At 42.4% G+C, this 18,638-nt stretch overlaps 1 protein-coding gene and 1 long non-coding RNA gene across 2 annotated transcripts in view; one reads left to right on the top strand and one right to left on the bottom strand.

Moving 5' to 3' along the window:
* The first annotated feature begins 3,981 nt into the window (after positions 1-3,981).
* The window catches only part of LOC140342896 (UDP-N-acetylglucosamine--peptide N-acetylglucosaminyltransferase 110 kDa subunit-like), a 52,028-nt gene continuing 37,371 nt past the window's right edge, over positions 3,982-18,638 (top strand). Inside the window, exon 1 of the mRNA XM_072429266.1 lies at positions 3,982-4,238. Coding sequence (XP_072285367.1) covers positions 4,202-4,238 — 37 coding nt within the window. The 5' untranslated portion in view covers positions 3,982-4,201. The remainder of the gene's footprint in view (positions 4,239-18,638) is intronic.
* LOC140342864 (uncharacterized) lies at positions 10,292-16,926 on the bottom strand. Its single transcript, XR_011923185.1, has 2 exons — positions 16,168-16,926; positions 10,292-12,283 (listed from the first exon to the last, which is right to left on the bottom strand). It is a non-coding gene; the product is annotated as an uncharacterized lncRNA (long non-coding RNA).

Below are 18,638 nucleotides of genomic sequence, written 5' to 3'. Positions count from 1 at the left end.
GCACATTTTTTCTCCTTTTTACATTTTTTGTTATATTCTTTATAGGTTTCAAATGATGAACCTATTTAATGAACAGCGCTGCGTAATATGTTGGCGCTATATAAATCCTGTTTAATAATAATATTAATAAGGTGATCCTTCATTTATATATTTTGGGAATGCCCTTTTCTTGTTCTTTATGGCTTTTTTAACATCAGCTGTGAGCCACATAGGTTTTCATTTTGAACTCTTAAACTTATTACCCATTGGAATAAATTTTTCAGTTTGCTTTTGTAGAACAGAGTTGAAACATTCCCTTCTGTTCTGTGAGGACAATATTGTCTCCCAGTCCAAGTCACAGAAAGCCGCCCTTAATAATTGAAAATGTTCTCTCTTAAAATTAAATGTTTTTATCTTTCCTGTTTTTGCTTCCTGTTTACAGCTTACATTAAACTAAATATATTATGGTCACTGCTACCCAGATTCTCTTTTATTTGCACAATTGTTATAAGCTCTGCATTGTTAGAAAGAACTAGGTCCAGCAGAGTATAATTTCTAGTTGGGGCTTCTATAAATTGTACCATAAAATTATCTTGTATTAAATTCACAAATTTCATCCCTTTGCTGTTCCTGTAGTGCCATTACTCCAGTCAATGTCAGAATAGTTGAAATCTCCCATGATTAAAACACTTCCACTCTTTGCTGCTTTTTCTATCTGTGCTAGTAGTTGATTTTCTATTTCTTCCTTAGCACTGGGGGGCCTATAGCAGACTCCAATAAATAATTGTGTGCTATTCAACCCCACATTGAACTTCACCCATAATGCCTCAACCTCATCGCTTGTTCCATCCACAATTTCTTTTCTTCACATTCACTTTTAGATCACTTCTGACATACAGACAGACACCACCACCCTTTCGTTTGACTCGGTCTTTACGAAGGAGAGTATACCCAGGAACATTGACAGCCTAGTCATGCGAAGAACAAAGCCAGGATTCAGGATTCAACAAAGCCAGGAGTCATATTTCTCCTCACTCATTAAGGCTTCCAACTCCCCTATCTTGTTTGCTAGACTTCTAGCATTGGTGAACAGGCTCTTTAAACCATTGCTGCTTTTACCATCATTGCTTGCCAAATATTTTGTTTTTCAGTACAACTAGTACAGCACAATCCAATGTTTGTTTGTAACATAGGAAGCTCCCTAAAATTATCCATAATCCTCCCCCCAACTATCCCCAATCCACCCTCCACTAGTGTCTGACCCCTGACTAACCTTTCTGCCGCCTTATTTGACTGTCCCACCCCCCTCTGTCCTAGTTTAAATATCCTTCCACCATTCCCCTAGCACAGCAGACCCCCTTTCATTTAGGTGCAAACCAACTCTGGCATACAGGTTGTACCCCAATGAAAAGTCAGCTCAGTGCTCTATGAACCCAAACCCTTCCCTCCTACACCAGGACTTAAGCCATGCGTTTAGCTGCCTAAGCTCCCTCGGCCTTTCCTGTGTTGCGCATGGCACAGGCAATATTCCAGAAAATATAGCCTTGGAGGTCCTTTTCTTCAGCTTGAAACCTAGTTCCCTAAACTGATTTTTAAGGATCCTCCATCTTCCATCTATATTGGCATTGGTTCCAACATGGACCAAGACAGCTGGGTCCTGTCCAGCCCCTCCCAGTAGTTTGTCCACTCGGTCCACCACATGCTGAACCCTGGCACCAGGGAGACAGCAAACCATTGGGTTGAAGGGATACGGGCCACAAACTATTCTATGTGTCCTCCTGATGATAGAATCCCCCATGACTACCAATTGTCTTTTCCTTCCTGCGTTTCCCTCCCCACCACTACTGGATGTGCTGCTCTCCCGGCTGTTAGGGATAGCAGTAACATCTAGAGTTGCCACCACTGGGTCTGCCACCTGCGCATCTTCACATAACTTTGCAAACATGTTGGGGTGCTCAAACACAGGGCTGGCCTTCCTTTTCTGGATGCCCCTACCACTTCCTCTAGTTACAGTAACTCAACTACCTACATGCTCATCCTGATTAACCTCTCCACCCTCCACATCTAAGCCAATAACTGCCTGCTCAGTGAGCAGAAAACCCCTCTCAAGGTGATCCAGTGATTTCAGTGTTGCAATGCGCTTCTCCAGCTCTCCAATGCGAGATACCAGAAAGGCGACTTGCTCACATCTGTCACAGCAGTATTCACCTAAGAGCTGCCGCTCTATTTGTGTATACATGTGACAGACTCCACCTTGGTACCACTCATTTTCCCAGTTACAATTTTTGTTTACAAGGAATTATAAATGTTTACTTACAGTTTGTGGTTACTATAAGGATTTAACTCCTTTTGTTTTCAGGCTCCTATTTTTTCCATCTCCACTTGATTAAAAATCCACTTGATTCAGAAGCCAAACAATGAGCAAGCTCTAGATGAGTGCCCCAGGAACTTAAATCACCTGTGAAGCCTTGACCACTCCCCCTTAGAGGTCAGCAAGGAAAAAAGCTGTTTAACCACCTGAGCGATAACCCCGACCTAGGTTCGGGTTTAAAATAATTACAATTATCGATAACCCCGAACTTTTCGCACTGTATGAAAATACAGTGAGAAAAGTTCGGGTTTATCGATCACTTACCCGGTCCCGCTGCGATCATCTAGCGTCGTGTTCCAGCGTCGTCCTCCAGCGTCGATCTCCAGCCTCATCCTCCAGCGTCGGGTGCCCTCTCCGGGAAGAAGCTGGCCGGCGGAGAAGAAGAAGCCGGCCGGCTTCTTCTCCGTCCGTAGCGTGTACGTCGGCGTGTATGATGACGTCGGCGCGTGTGCGGGAAATTCAAATTAAAACTCATTCAAACAAATTTTGTATTGGATTGAATACAAACTCCTGTATCCAATCCAATACAAAATAATTGAAAATGTATTTATGTGGTTTTGTCTATTGGTATGTGACAGACACTAGGGAGGTGTTTTAGAAAAATATATTATTATACAGTATACCGAATTATCGCATTTTCAGTATTTTTCATTTATTTATGTATTCTTGTTTAAGCTGATTTTTGTGTCTTTTATTTAATTTTATTAAAAGTATTTTTTTTTTTACATGGATTGTGTTTCAAACATTTTTTATATTCATGATATCTACTAGAACCCTGTTCGGACATATTTCTGTGGGTTACAGGTCTATAATTTTAAAAAAAAAATTTCATGAAAAACAGTGTAACGCTTTTGGAACAGAAATCTAGACATCAGTGTAACGCCCAGGTGGTTAAAACAAAACTGACAGTCAAGCAAACACAACTCCCAAATGCACAATATCAGACTCTTGTTTTTTCTAACTCCACTTGATTTAAAATCCACTTGTTTCACAAGCCAAACAGTGAGCAACACACTATACATAATGAGTATACAGTATACATAAAGTATATACAGTATACATAATGATGAGGTGAGAAATAAGACATTTAAAGCACAAAATGTATAAAATGAGGAAGTGTGGAATGGAAAATGTACAGCACATTCGTATAAAAAAAATAAGGTTTGTTGGGGACAATTATATATTTTTTTTATATGTTTTCTTTATTTTGGAGCAATTTCAGCTATGTGTCATGAACAGGAAGTGAAAGAAAATCTCCTAAACTCGGGGCTCTGACTTTGCACACTGACACATTTCAGGCTATAGTGTTATTTGCATCATCATTTCTAAATACATTCAGGTACTAGACATGTCTGAGTTTCTTGATGCACCCAAATAAGAGTAGTGTAAGATGTTTTTTTTACTAAAAGGTTAAATCACAGTATAGTTTTGAACAGGAAGGCCACTCACATTCCATTTATATAAAATATATATTATAAAACGTTAATCTGCTATCAACTGAATTTTAGGCTAACGTGCCCAAAACAAATATGGTCACTGGCGCCTTCCCGCCTTTATTACTGAGCATCCGCATTCTGCTTTGTTTGTCGCATTGCACAGAGCAGAGGAATATTTTGTATATTTCTATATACGAATCACTCAGTTTGCATTGTGAATTATTTTTCCGTTTGCGAGTTTATGACGTTCTCTGGATGCTAATTCTGTACATAGGGCTGTGTGATTTGATTATCTGGCCGCTTGCAGCTCTGCATCGTTCTCGGTGACTTCGGGACTATTTTATCTGGATGTAGTTCCGGCCCTCAGAGCCCGGCGCCATTTCAGATAACAGAGAAAGACCGGAGAAAAGCGGACATGGCGGCTTCTGTGGGAAGCGTGGTGGATAGTACAGGTTGGTGGGGCCCCTGGGAGGAGTGTATGGCTGGAGGTCGGGGAGGATAAGTGCGGTTCTTCAATCTAATTTATCTTGCTGTCACAGTATGAACAATTGCCAAGGCTGACATGTCAGTCGGCTGTAGACAGGAGGAAGCATTTCTTCAGTCTTTTCTCCTTCAGGGATCAGACTGCAGCAATGTAACAAGCGTCGAGGTCTGAAGCTGCATCAGGGGCTTATTTGTGTCGAATATTTGTTGACCCCACTACCTCATTTTTCAGTTGATGGGCCCTCTAGTGCCCCATATTTATGTTAATGGATTCTCCAATACCCCTTAATAAGTTGGTGGGTACTCCTCTGCCCCATATGTGATGACGGGTCCTTCAGCATCCCCCTTATCTGGTTATGGATCATCTTCTTCCTCTATATGTGATGGGATCCCAGCACCCCGTTATCTGTTGGTGTGTCCTCTATCCACACCGATGGGTCATCTAACGCATCCTTATCTGTTGATGGGTCCCCAGCTTCATGTACAGTGTTGAGGTTCAGGTGTATGGGAGCCCGATGTGGTCCATGAAGTATAAAGTGGTGACCCTGTGTGGGAAAAATACATAAAGGATATACAGATGTCACTTGTTGGTACCTCTAGGGCCTGTTCAGATGGAGGCTGCTAATCCAGGGTTGTTCCTGAGGTCTGAGGAGGCAGTGTTGGCAGTGATGTACCTATTATCTGGTTAAATAGAGGTTGGTGTGGGTGAGGGCCCTTTGATTGTATTAAGTGGGGGGCCCACAACACCTCAGCACAGTGCCCATAGTGCATGGGAGGAATAACTGCAGCTAGGGAATGTTCCTGGAAGCTGGGAATAAGGCTGAGAAACAAGCCCTGCTGATCAATGCCAACCCTACACTATATATTAACCCCCCTAGCGTTCTAATTGTCATTTTTTGATGCAAAAAGTGATCCTATTTTTTTTTTTTTCATAGAAATTTTTGTTTATATTGTGGGCCTGTAGTTCTTAGGATTAATTCCTGGGTATATTAATTATATTTATTATATTATAACCATAAATTATATAATACATTTTTAAAAATAATGAAATGGACCACAACAATGTAATTTATCCCAAAAAAAAAATTATCAAAAATGTCTCACTGAAATTTTCCAAACAAGGGTGTGGTGCAATAATATTGATAAATAAAAAAATAAATTAAATGCAGATTTTAGAAAAAAAATTATTTACAATTTTAGTAGACATCCTGTGTGTGGTAGATTTTGAAGCAGGTTGCTGCACAAAGTCCAACATCACAGTCAGGACAGTAGAACCTGGTTTCCTTGCGTTTCTTCCTTCCTCTGTCATCGGTCTTTGAGCAGCAAACCACACACATCCTTGTAGGTGCCGCCTTTCTCTGGGTTGGTGGGATGTAGTCAATGAAGTGACGACCGGTCAGGCGTTCTGGGTTGACAACGGTGGAAGCACGACGTCCAGGTCTATTCCACTGTGTTTGGTGGTTCTTGACTGTGGATTTGGAAACTTGCAAAATGAAGTCTGAATGATTCACAGGCCTTTGACTATTTTTTTGTACAGAATGTTGGCATTCCATAGGCACTGCTCAACTAGATGCCTGAAAATCTTCTTGTAGTACTTCCTTTGCTGTTTCCTCATCTTTGGGTACACATCTTTTGTGTCACGCCATCTCAGGGCCATCATCTTTCCTTTCTGCCAGGCAACGATTTCTCCTGTCTTCAGCTTCCCTTTTGCATACAGTGATGGCAGGTTGCGCCGGTTAGCCCTAATGGTTCCATAGGCATCTGTTCTGTGTTGCGGAAGGAAATCGTAAAGCTCAGGAGAGGTGTAGAAATTGTCAGTTGTTACACAATAGCCCTGATCTAGCAATGGCTCAATGAGGGATAGCACTGAAAATGTTGCTAATCCATAATAGCTGTATCTAGGGTCTAACTTTGTCCCTTTTCCAGTGTACAGTACTGTATTCCAGATGAGGATTCGCACATTATATACGTTTTCATGCCAAATCATGCCCTCTTTGACGCAATGTACTGCACCCAGCTGAGCCTCCCCTTGTAAGCCATTAGACTTTCGTCAATGCTGATATCTCTTTCTGGCACATAGGTTTGCTGGAAATTTTGTAGAATCATCTGAGACACTTCCCAAATTTTCTTCAGTTTTGGTGCAGGATGGGTAGTCTCATCAAATTTTTTACTGTTTGCGAAGTGCAGGTACTTCATGATGAGGGAAAAGCGGTTTTCTGGCATGACTGTGCCAAAGAATGGAGTGGCAATCATTTTATTCTTGGACCAGTACCACTTCTGCAGGGGTTTGCCCACAACTCCCTGCAGGATCACCAAGCCCAAAAACAGCTAAAGGTCATCCTTGGTCACAGGTTCCCACATTCTGCTTCTTGCAAACCTCAGGTGGGGAGCACCTTGTTGTTGTCCAGCGTACCTGCATAAAACAAAATTAAAAAGCTATTTTATGATATGTTCTTTTATAGTGTGAAGGTAATATGTTAGCAAAACAGCACACATGTTGGCATAAAATTATTTTAAAAAGTTAGCAAACACCAAGCAGCATACATTTTTTGCATAAAAAATTTAGCAAAAAATTTCAAAAAGTTAGTTTACCCGTTTGTCGTCTTCAATTTTTTCGATAACTTCATCGGTCAAAAACAACTTCTGGAATGCCAGGGGGTTGTTGCATCCAGCCTCAATTTTCATCCCAGGTGTGCCAGTAAATGGAAATCTTGGCGGTGCTGCCTGGTCACCATCAAGGTCAATGGAGCACCATGTGCGCACAGCACTGACCTCAGGTTCAGAATCGTCGCTCCGTTCACTTTCGCTGTCTGATGACAAACTTCCTGGTGAATCACTATCGCTCGATTCCATTGACCTCGATTCCACAAGGGACTCCAAATCGCTATCCCTGCTTTCACATTCCTCCAAAACAGCGCTTGCAACGGGGAGATGCCTTTTGGATGCCATGTGGTCTCCATGGCTGTCTGCTTTTAAATTTCCCGCCCCCAGAATCCATCACGCCACCGCATCACTCGGAAGATGTCACAGATCTTGCCGGGTGATGCGATGGGGATGTCCCGCCCTGCTCACTCCACTGTAACCACTAACGAAGCTGCTCACATCACCCGGAGGCTGCGAGCGTCACATTCTCCAGCTGATGCAAGCGGCTATAGTAAATTCCGGGGGTGATGCCAGCGGGAAATCTCCTCTGGCATCACCCCAGGAATTTACTATTGGTGATCGCATCTGCAGTTAGATGTAATGCACCATGCAGAAATCCTGCATGGTGCATCACATCTCGCTGATATTAGGCGCAGCAGCGTGCCTGGGACCCGGGCGGCATTTAGAAGCAGATTACTTGGTAATCTGCTTTTAAATTTCACGTCCCCCCGATGCACCGGCATCACAGCGGGATTGTCCGATCGCTGGTGGAGCGCGGGGCAGACGTAAGAGGGGCTCCCAAAGTTTCCGCTTTTTGCAAGTTTTTTCCACCCCGAGTCACACTTGGGATTACCGCTAGGGGGTTACACAATTGAAGGAAGAACAGACCAGCAGGGGGTTTGATTGGCAGACCTTTATTGGAGATTTGATAAACTTGGTGAGTATATACAAAATAGCAATCGCAAAGATAAATTGGGCATACGGTCCACTCTTATTGGCATCCAGGTAGTATCGGACTTAACTCTATACAACAAGATGCCTGAAAAGTAAAGTACCTACAGGGCCAACCTTCATCCGAAGGCTCAAGTATAGGACTTTTATGCTAGACACAAGAATACTATGGTTTAGTAAGGCATAACTTTCCTAATCCCAGGGAAGAGAGGTTGACGATTGGTCTCATGTCCTGATGTTTTTTGCCTATTAGGATTTGTGTCAGTGTTCTACCTACCCCCCTGTACTTTGTTCCAACTTTCTAATGCCTGGCTTGTTAGTACATCCAGTTTTTTTTTTTTTTTATCTTATTGTATTATGTCCTAACTGTTCAGTTTGTGTATTGTGATCCAACAGCCTAGTGTTTTATGTTTTAATAGTGTGATCAATGTGATTACCAAGTTAGGTTTAGTTCACATTAGCAGTAAAAAACTGGGCTATTTACCCCTCCTGAGTGACTACTGGCAACTGCTGGGCACCTGGGATTGGTAATAGGCAGTAAGTGCTGGGCTTTTTCAGGTCTAGTAGTTTTTCAAGCAGCAGTGGTTCCTGGCGAGAGGAAAGTGAGGGGTAAACGCAGCAAATGCAACCTTACTGCCAGTGTGATTTCATCCTAACTTTAAATGTGGCCTCCTATTCTATATCTAGAAACTTTTGTGGGGGGTTAAATTTCATTAGAACTGTCCACAAACTGAGCCCAGCATGTCCTACGCTTGCTCAGCTTCTCTTCTTTCCGATGCTTACCGTTCCATCCAGGTGCTTCCTCACGTCATCCGAACTTGAGCTGCACAGGTGTAATATATAGGGTGACTTGTCTTCTTAAACAGTGATGCGCTCACTGTACATGTGTGAGATTGAGCACACCCCCAAACTCATCACAATGGCATCATTACAACAAAAAAAAAAAACCCCCGCCCCTGAAACACACTGCTCTGTTACACATGGCTGTACCCTACCAGTATTTAAACCCCAATTTTGATTTTTTTTTTTTTTTTTTTTTTTTTTAATGATACCATTGTGATGCAATTTTAGGGAATGCTATCCACAGACAATCCCTACACATTTTTAGTTTTACACCTCCCTATTTCAGAGAAATTGTGTTTCAAGTGTTAGAAGTGGGCAGTAATTAGTAACAGGGCGGTGTGTTTTGGTGGTGGATTTTTTTCATGTTCTGATAATGCCAAAGTAATGAAAATATACCTATGCACCTATATCTTCGTTTTTTTTACACTCCAGCATTCTAGTAAAGTTGGAATTCAAAGATAAGCAGATAGGGTAACACAGTATGACCGTTATAGATTTGTGACCGGTAAGTATCATTTTAGGGGCCTCACCCCAATGCTCTTTGCTATGTAAGTAGCCCCAATTTGCATTTTTAATTAAAGAGGAGCTATACTCAAAAACTAGTCTTTCAATTACTAATGTATTCATTCTTACTTGCACTAAAATGTCAGTCTTGCCTGGTGGCACTGGCTGGGTCAGCTTGTATCCATGCAATATATAACGATTTCTGAAGTGTTTAGAAGTGGGCAGCTTGTGACTAGCAAGTTCAGGTTCTCTCCCTCTCCTGACCTTCTCCACCCACTCTCCCCCTCTTTCTCTCTGCATGCAGTGCTCACAGGATGAAAGAAGCAGAAAGCAGCTGCACACAGAGCAGTTGCACTGGAGTGACATGAGTCCCGAATAAATTTGCATAATTAGGACAGTGGGAGTCGATTAGAAACGCTCCGACCACGCATGGCATTTCCCAGATTGCACCTCTCTGCCTAGACAGTGGAGAGACCTGGGGCTGTGGCCACAACTCGTTTTTGATGTTTAAAGGTTAAAAGCAAGCTGAAAAAAATTGATTGTCAGTTTAAGTACGCTTTAAGGACTCCTAGACACACTTGTTTTTGAAAGAGCAAGCCCTGAAATGGTGGAGACTACTATGAGGGTCCCCCTGAGCACCCTGTAAATTTGAAGTCATTATGACCTACTGTTTAGGAGATATGGCGGTTTGTGCAGAGAGTTGTAAGACTGCAGAAACAAACACACACACACCACCCCCCACCCCCTTGGGCAGATACATTGTTTACTGTGTAAAAAATCCTGCAGCAGCATGAGAGCTGTGTCTGTGCGCTGCTGTCATTATCCTCAATGTATAAACCTTCATATCTTCCACACTGTGATTGTTGAACAAACGTAAAATTTATCAGGGTACACAGGGGACCCTGAGCTGATACTAAGCCTAATTTCAGCCCCCTAAACATAAGTTGCGAGATATAGGGTTTGAAACATACAATCTTGAAAGGATCTGCTTCTAGTTCCTCGAATGCACCCTGACTTCTCCTTTACCCACAGAGACAGATGTCTGGAGAGATACCCCAATAACACACACACACACGCTGAGTATGGTTACAAGCGTATTCCGTTCTTTATTCGACAAGGCGGTCTTTTTATACACCTAGGTATACAAGGGCGTTGTAGTTAATGTACACAATTTCCACAGCTGTTTTAAGTTTTGGCCATATATAGTGTTATTTGATAAGGCATACATTGCATTCCAAAGAATTTCAAAATTTTGCTATCTGGGTACAATTAAAGTAGTAGATAGAAAAAGAAGAAATACAACTCCTTATATGGAAATATAGCTTATACAAGTAATTGGCTCACATTAGCTCTAGCTATACAGTCCTGTAACAATACTTATTTAATCCTTCAATCCCTTCTGAAGTCATAAACATGACTTATTTTCTTTCTATCATAGAGAGGTAAGTAGCATATTTTTGTCCAGGATCTGTGGGCTTTGGGCACAAAGCGTGGAAAGTTTGTAGAAGGGAAGGGATACATTGGATACAACAACATAAAATGATCAAGGAAATATAATTACAATACTGATAAATAATGTTCTTAACCAACTCAGGTCCGGCAGCCAGCTCAATAACCAGTCCCGCCAGGAGGATGAACCAACATCCTCCTTGATATTAGCAATTTCATGTAATGCATGAATATGGGACTGAATTGATCTGGAATGGTCAGATAAATTAAAACAACACATTCCTTTAAAATCTTGACACCCGACGTTATGTTTAAATAACAAATAATCCACAGCAAATCTACTTTTTTTTTTTTTGGCACTGCTCCTCTTACTCCTTGTAGATCTAAAGCATGTTTGATAAGGCGGTAGAAGTATGATGCAGAGATTTAGCCAAGTCACATGCAATAGAATTTATTGTATGAGTATTATATATAGCCAGTCTAGGCACTCCCAATATAGAGGCCCCCAAACTTGTATATTGTGCATGGCTGAGAAGGGGTAGAGTTGAGTCACAATTTTCTAATAAAGTCTTGGTAACCGATCTTTGGGTTCTCCTGACGGGGTTGTCTAGGAAGGGCCAAACTCAGCCTGGATAATGCACAGGACCTCCAATAACATTGGCAGGAATATAAATGTAAGTGCTGTTACCACATGACAAAAACCATCCCTTAGGGAGCATTATAATATTGATAAAACTGGGAGTCACAATTGTCTTATTACAACTCCTGGAATTATCCAGGGAGCTAACAATCCTACCATTCTTTTTACAGGTGTCATTAATATAATCATATACACTAATCCTCTTTTTATGTCTCTATCATCACAATATAAGGTCATATCCTGGGAAAAGGTAAACCAGGTCTCTGTTGCAGTCACATTAATAGTAGTTATCCTAATATTATCCCTGTTAAATCCTAATTTCTGACATTCCCCACAGAAGTCATACAAGGGAATAAGAGATTGTGTATTTTTGGTCGTTAACCAGACTTCAAGGAGGGATTCATTGGGTGTAGGCACAGCAACATCACATGCTTTCACAAGGTCCCGTGGGCTCTGTAGGTCTTCAAGGTACAATGAGCTAACATTTAGGGCATTTGCAATCCTGACTATACTATTCTGTTAAGAATGAAGGGGGCTGTGAGCAAAGGGATCTTGCTCCTGAGCTCTTTTAGATACTGACTGATTATTTGGTGTACCGCATAAGAAACTCATCTCCTCTGGATGCTAGATACAAGTAGTAATAAACCAGACTGGCAGGAAAACACAAAGATTAATAATTAGCAACATCATCCTGAGCCTGTGGCAAGGCACTTTTCAGGGAGACTTCTTCTGAGCTCCCCTCTTTGCTCAGGGATTTCACACCTGCTTCACCCTCTTTATCTTCGTTCGACGCTGGAGAAGAGGCCTCAGGGACCCTTTTCACTCTGCTAGCGTGAATCCAGATTGGAGCCTCTTCTGTGAGAATGGCTGTTCTGGTGACTGCTACCACTCGGGTGGGTGGTCCAAACGGGAACTCTGTTTTTGCCCTTTTGCCATGCACTTCACTATCACTACGTCTCCTGGTTGGAAAGGATGCGTAGGTTCCTGTGGAGAGAAAGGAGAGGCACGAGCAACATCTTTTTCAACTTGATCTAAAGTTTCTACAAGTTTCCTCACATATTCTGCCTGTACTACTTGTAGATCCCCTTTTTCTATCACGGGGGGGGCTTTGGACCCCAAGGGGGGAAGGGTTTTCCCATTAGGATCTCAAATGGTGAGTAACCAGTGTTCTTGTTAGGCTGCATTCTAATTTCTGCTAGGGCTATAGGCAAAAACTTTTTCCAATTAGTGAACGTGCCTCCAGTAATTTTCCTTATTTTTTATAATATTGTTCTATTCATCCTTTTTACTACCCCAGAACTCTGAGGGTGGTAAGTTAGGTGGAACTTCCAGTCAATCCTAAGGGCTTTGGAAAGCGCCTTACATACCCTGTATGCAAAAGCTGGGCCATTATCTGAGTTAATTTTAACAGGGCATCCCCATCTAGGGATAATGTCTTGTAACAGAATCTTTACCAGAATTTGTGTGGTTTTATTGGTAGTAGGAAAAACCTCCGGCCATCTAGAGAACATATCCACAATTCACAAACAAGGCCATACTCCTGCTTTCTTCCTGTCTTTGGAATATGGGTAAAGTCAATTTGTAAGTGAGTGAATGGCTAAGTCGGGTATTTCAGATGCTGGTGTTGGGCCGCCTTTGAGTTATTTGGGTTGTTTCTGAGACATGTAATACATTGTGAAACATAGGATTGTACCTTTTGATCTAAGGTTTGGTATAAAAAAAAATCTCTCCTAATGAGGTCAGTGGTTGCCTGTGCTCCCCTATAGCTAAGGCCATGATATTGTGCAATTAAAATTGGGGCGCTTGCAACTGGAACACATGGTTTCCCCTCTTTGCAGACAAGACCCGTATCAGGGTCTTGTACTGCACCTACCGACTGCCATTCTAACTTTTCACTACTTGTAGCTAAATCCTGAAGGCTTAGCAATAAATTGTCGGTAAGGGTAATTCCTGGAACTAGGGATGGCATTTGAACTTTTGCTGCCTGTCTAATAGCGGCCTCTTTTGCTGCCTTATCAGCTAGGGCATTCCCTTTAGCTATGTCCGTTTGGAGGCCAGTATGTGCTTTACAATGGACAATAGCAACTTTGCTTGGTAATTGGATGGCGGCTAGGAGATCGTGTACTAGGGTGAAATTTGCTTCCTATCTGCAGCTATGAAGCCTCTTCTCTGCCAGATTACCCCGTGGTCATGTACAACCCCAAAGGCATATTTGGAATCAGTGTATATATTTACATCTCTTCCCTCAAAAAGACAACAATCTCTAGTGTGGACAATCAGTTCGGCTGCTTGGGCTGCCTGAAAAGGTATAGGATTTGATTCTAGAATAACATCAGGGAGTTGAACCACAGCGTATCCCGCATGATAAGTGTTGTCATTGGGGCGGGAACAGGATCCATCCACAAAAATATCAGGTGCTCCTTCAATGGGTGTGGACTGTAAGTCAGGTCTAGGTGAGGTGTGTTCATGTATGTGTTCAGTGCATTCGTGGGGAGGAGGCAAATCATCCTGCTCTCCCTTATATCCAAGTAGGGCATTTAGTAAAGCCATTGGAATGAATGTGGGTGCTGAGTATTTAATTCGAAGTTGAGGATTTGAAAGTAATAAGACTTCATAGCCACTCAACCGTTGTGCAGACATATGTTGGGTATGTATGTTTTTAAGTGGGGCCTGGACATTGTGTGATGTATGTAGGGTAGTGAGGTGACCTAGGGTGATAGGTGTGGCTATCTCTGTGACCATGGCACAGGCTGCCAGACTTCTGAGACACGCAGGCATCCCCTGAACCTGTACAGGAACCACCTTTGAGAAAAAAAGCAACAGGGTGGAATTTGCCTCCATGTTCTTGCGCTAGAACTCCCGCCATGGTTTTACAATTGTCCCTGGCAAATAAGTGAAACATCATGCCATAGTTGGGTAGGCCCAAGCCAGGACTTGAAACAATTGCACATTTCAAATGACACAAAGCTTGTAACATTTCATCAGACCATTTAATGAAATCGGGCATATCAGTCTTAGTGGCTTGTCTCAGAATATTGTCATAGTAGGAACAATCAGCTATCCATTGGCGGCAGTAACCAGTCATGCCAAGTAAAGTTAGCATATCTTTCTTGGTTTGTGGGCAGGGCAGACCCAGCACAGCGGTAATTCTGGCATGGCTGATTTTCCTCTCACCTTTACTGAGAACAAAACCCAGATAATCAACACTTCCTGTACACCATTGTAGCTTTTTCTTTGACACTTTGTGACCACATTCACATAACCACAATAATAAGCTAACACAGTCTGCCTGGCAGGCCTCTCGAGTTAGAACTACATATGAGGAGATCGTCCACATATTGTAGAAGGACAGAACCATGAGGGGCAGTCCAAGGGCGCAGTGTAGCTTGGAGGACAATGGAGTAGACTACCGGGTAGTCTACATAACCCTGAGGCATTCTACACCAAGTATACTGGCGATATTTAAATGTAAAGACAAAGAGTGGCTGTGTCTCCTTGTCAACTGGGACAGAAAAAAATGCATTCTTTAAATCAATAACAGAAAAGAATTCTGCATGGGCAGGAATAGCTGATAGCAGAGATGGCACGTCTGGAATCACAGGGGCTATGGGTATGATCTGAGCATTTACTGCTCTAAGATCGGCCTTTCTCACTGGGTTGATAGGTGTATTATAGGGGGAAATAGTTTCCTCAATAACCCCTGCCCTTAGGAATTCCATCAGCATGGGCTCGATTCCCTTTTCTTTTTTTGGGGAAAGTGGGTATTGTTTAATGTAGACAGGTGCAGTGCCAGGCTTAAGCATTGCCTTATATAGTGTACAAGAGATTAGGCCAACATCCTGGTCAGTAGTTGCCCAATCCTCAGGAGGGACTTGATCAAGTAGCCGGTCCTGTGGTTGGCATTCTACATATAGAAAGCAATTATCATTTGGTACATAGATGGGCATGACTGAAGACATAACATGTAAGGTACCCATCTTACTGATCCCTAACTGTAACTTCAATAGAACAAACAAATCTCTCCCCAATTGATTTACTGGACAATTTGGGATAACTCTGAATCGATGCATGAACAGTGATTGGTGGTCAGGAAGTTGGATAGAGAGAAGAGGGGTTTTATAAGATCTTGTAAGTATCCTGTTAATTCCCATGGAGGACTCAGTATTCTCTCTTGGACCACTATGATAATCCTCACATAGTGCTACAAGTAGCACCAGAATCTACAAGAAAAGGGGAAGGACGTCCCTCTATATTTAACACAATAGGTGTCTCCTAAACATAACCCTGTCCATATGGCAGGTGTCATTAGCCCCTTCCTGAGGGAATGGATTTACACTCTTCATCCCCTCTATCCATCCTGTCATATTATCCACCCAGGGAGTAACTAAATAGTAATCAGTCCCACAGACCCGGGCTACATAATCCTTACAATTTTCTTGCACATTAGGAGGTGGTGGGGAAATCTTATGTCCACCACTCATTGTAAGCAGATAAAGTTATTCTAAATACTATCACAATATAGTTCACTGCTTACCTTCAGCACAGATAAAATCACTTAATGCTTTAAATATAAAAGAGTATAAGAAAGCGATAGATAAGAAGCGGTAGAGATTTGGCTGACGAGAAACCAGGGTGCCAACAATAGTTAAATTCTTCCCTAAATAATTCCTCTATTTAGATTTGTCCAGTAGTGTATTCAATTCTGGGGACTTCCCAAATAAGTCCACAGTTCAAAGTCTTATCTTCCCTAAAGATAGGTACTTTCCTTTTCAGTGTATTCTAATTGGATTCAGGATAGAAGCAACAGAGAGTCTCGGAAAGGATCAGAAATCCCCCAAGCCACAGGGGAGAGGATGTCTCTCACTTACCGAATCTTTGTGTGCTCCATCCCGGAATGAGCCCCCAGCTGAAAAGGATCTGCTTCAACTTCTAGTTCCTCGAATGCACCCTGGCTTCTCCTTCACCCACAAAGACAGACGTCTGGAGAGATACCCCAATCACACACACACACACACACACACACACACACACACACTATGGTTACAACAGTATTCCATTCTTTATTCATCAAGGCGGTCTTTTTATACACAGGTATACAAGGGCGTTGTTGTTGTTCACGTACACAATTTCCACAGCTGTTTAAGTTTTGGCCATATATAGTGTTATTTGATAAGGCATACATTGCATTCCAAAGAATTTCAAAATTTTGCCATCTGGTTACAATTAAAGTAGTAGATAGAAAAAGAAGAAATACAACTCCTTATATGGAAATATAGCTTATACAAGTATATGGCTCACATTAGCTATAGCTATACAGTCCTGTAACAATACTTTTTTAACCCTTCAAATCCTAATAAGAATCAGAATCTTTTCTCATTAAAGTGGAACTGAAGTAAAAACAAAAAAAGACCTCTTTACTTGTGCAGATCCGTAATGTATGCTGCTGTATTTGCACGTGTGTGTGATCGTCATCTTTCTTTTTTCAGTGACAGAAAAGTCCTTCCTGCACATCCCTGTTTTCGCAGCTCAAGCCTCTTGGAATCCCAGGAGGCTCTGCGTTCCCATCCAGTCTTAACTGCTGCGGGGTAATGACAGAATGGGAGGGGCTTTGTTTTGGTAAAGGCATGTGCTTAGCTATTTCAAGACTAGGGTCCCCTAATTAAGTTTGCATGTTAGGGCCACTTCCATGGCATTAAACGTTAGAGTACTGCCAATTGTCTTGTGTGTTGTGGTGTCTCAAATAGAAAAATTTCCCGCTCACTCAACTTTAAGGCTGCATTCAGACTGGCGGTGAGGTTGCGGTACGGTTACCCCTTCCTCATGCCATGGATCGCTGGTTTGAGGGAGACACTCACTAGCGCCCACTGCTGCCTGGAGTTAAATCTGCAGACGCTGTGGTGTGAGGGACTGAGCGGCTGGTGGGGTCCCTGTTAAACATAGCTGGACACTTACCTTCTCTGGAACAGAGGGATGTTGCCACTGTGGGATGTATGCCCATCATATGCTACCCTGTCACACATAGCTTATCCTCTTACTCTCTATGAACCACAATTTCCCTGTAACATCTCGTTACAGATGGAGCTTTTATTGACACGTGTGTAAAAACAATCAAATGTGCTTATTCTAAATTTTTTAGGTGGTGCCTAAATTTATAACAGTAAAGTGAATGAATAACATAATTACACAAACCAGATACAACAACCCAGAATTGCTAAATGCTGATAAATGCCCCCCTTTTCTGCTGTTTAACAGGCACTCCACCAGCCGCTCAGTCCCTCACACCGCAGTGTCTGCAGATTTGACTCCAGACGGCAGTGGGTGTTAGTGAGCGTCTCCCCCAAGCCAGGGTTCCATGGGATGAGGAAGGGGTAACTGCACTGCCACCTCACTGCCAGTCTGAACACAGCCTTAAAGTTTAGTGAGCGGGCATATTTATATTGAGAGGCACCACAGCACACAATACAATTCAGTGCTCAACCCAGAAATTTTTTTAAGCCGGTTTGGCAGGAAATTGTAGGCATGTGGTAGCCCCTGTATTGTGACCAAACTCTTTAGTAACCACCCAAAAACAGCCGGGTGGGTGCTGAAAAGTGCCGGGTGGTGCGCCCATCTAAAAGGTCCTGGGGAGAACCCTGCAATTGGCAGTACCCTAAGCTCTATTTCAGTGATTCCCCCCCCCCCCCCAGCCCCTTTTAGCCGTGCTCACCTTCCGGCACTCTTCAGTAACCACCTTGGCTGTTTTTGGGTGGTTACTGAAGAGTTGGGTCACAATACTGGGGCTGACACCCACCTACAATTTCTTACCATCTGGCTTAAAAAAAAAATTTTCGGTTAAGCACTGCATTTGGGGACTTAATGGGAGCGCATAGCCTTCTGGGATATGCATATCCACGAATTCCAGAAAGCTTGGCTTCCGATAACATGCATTTACAGGAGGAACTTTTCTGTTATTGGAAGAAGAAAGATGGCAATCTCACACATGCGCAGTAAGATCGGCATTTTTTTTTTTTTTTTTTTTATTTTCACTTTAGGTCCACTTTAATGAGAAAAGATCCCTGATTGTTATTAGGATTTTATGTTTGAGACCCAGTATCTTGCAACTTGTTATGTTTAGGGGGCAGAAGTTAAGTTTAGTATCTGCTTTCAGGGTCCCCTGTGTAATCTAAAAATTTCACGTTTGTACAACAATTAGTGTAGGAGATATGAAGGTGACGGACCCAGCTCTCATGCTGCTGCTGTACAAAGAATAGGATTATTTCACTGTGCACGGTGAACAGCCACTTCTGATTTCTGAGGTCTATAGAACACACCACTCTCGGAGCTCACACTGAAGCAAAAT

Source organism: Pyxicephalus adspersus, chromosome W, assembly GCF_032062135.1.
Source record: "Pyxicephalus adspersus chromosome W, UCB_Pads_2.0, whole genome shotgun sequence".
Lineage (NCBI taxonomy): Eukaryota > Metazoa > Chordata > Amphibia > Anura > Pyxicephalidae > Pyxicephalus > Pyxicephalus adspersus.
This window is presented reverse-complemented; position numbering and strand designations above follow the sequence as displayed.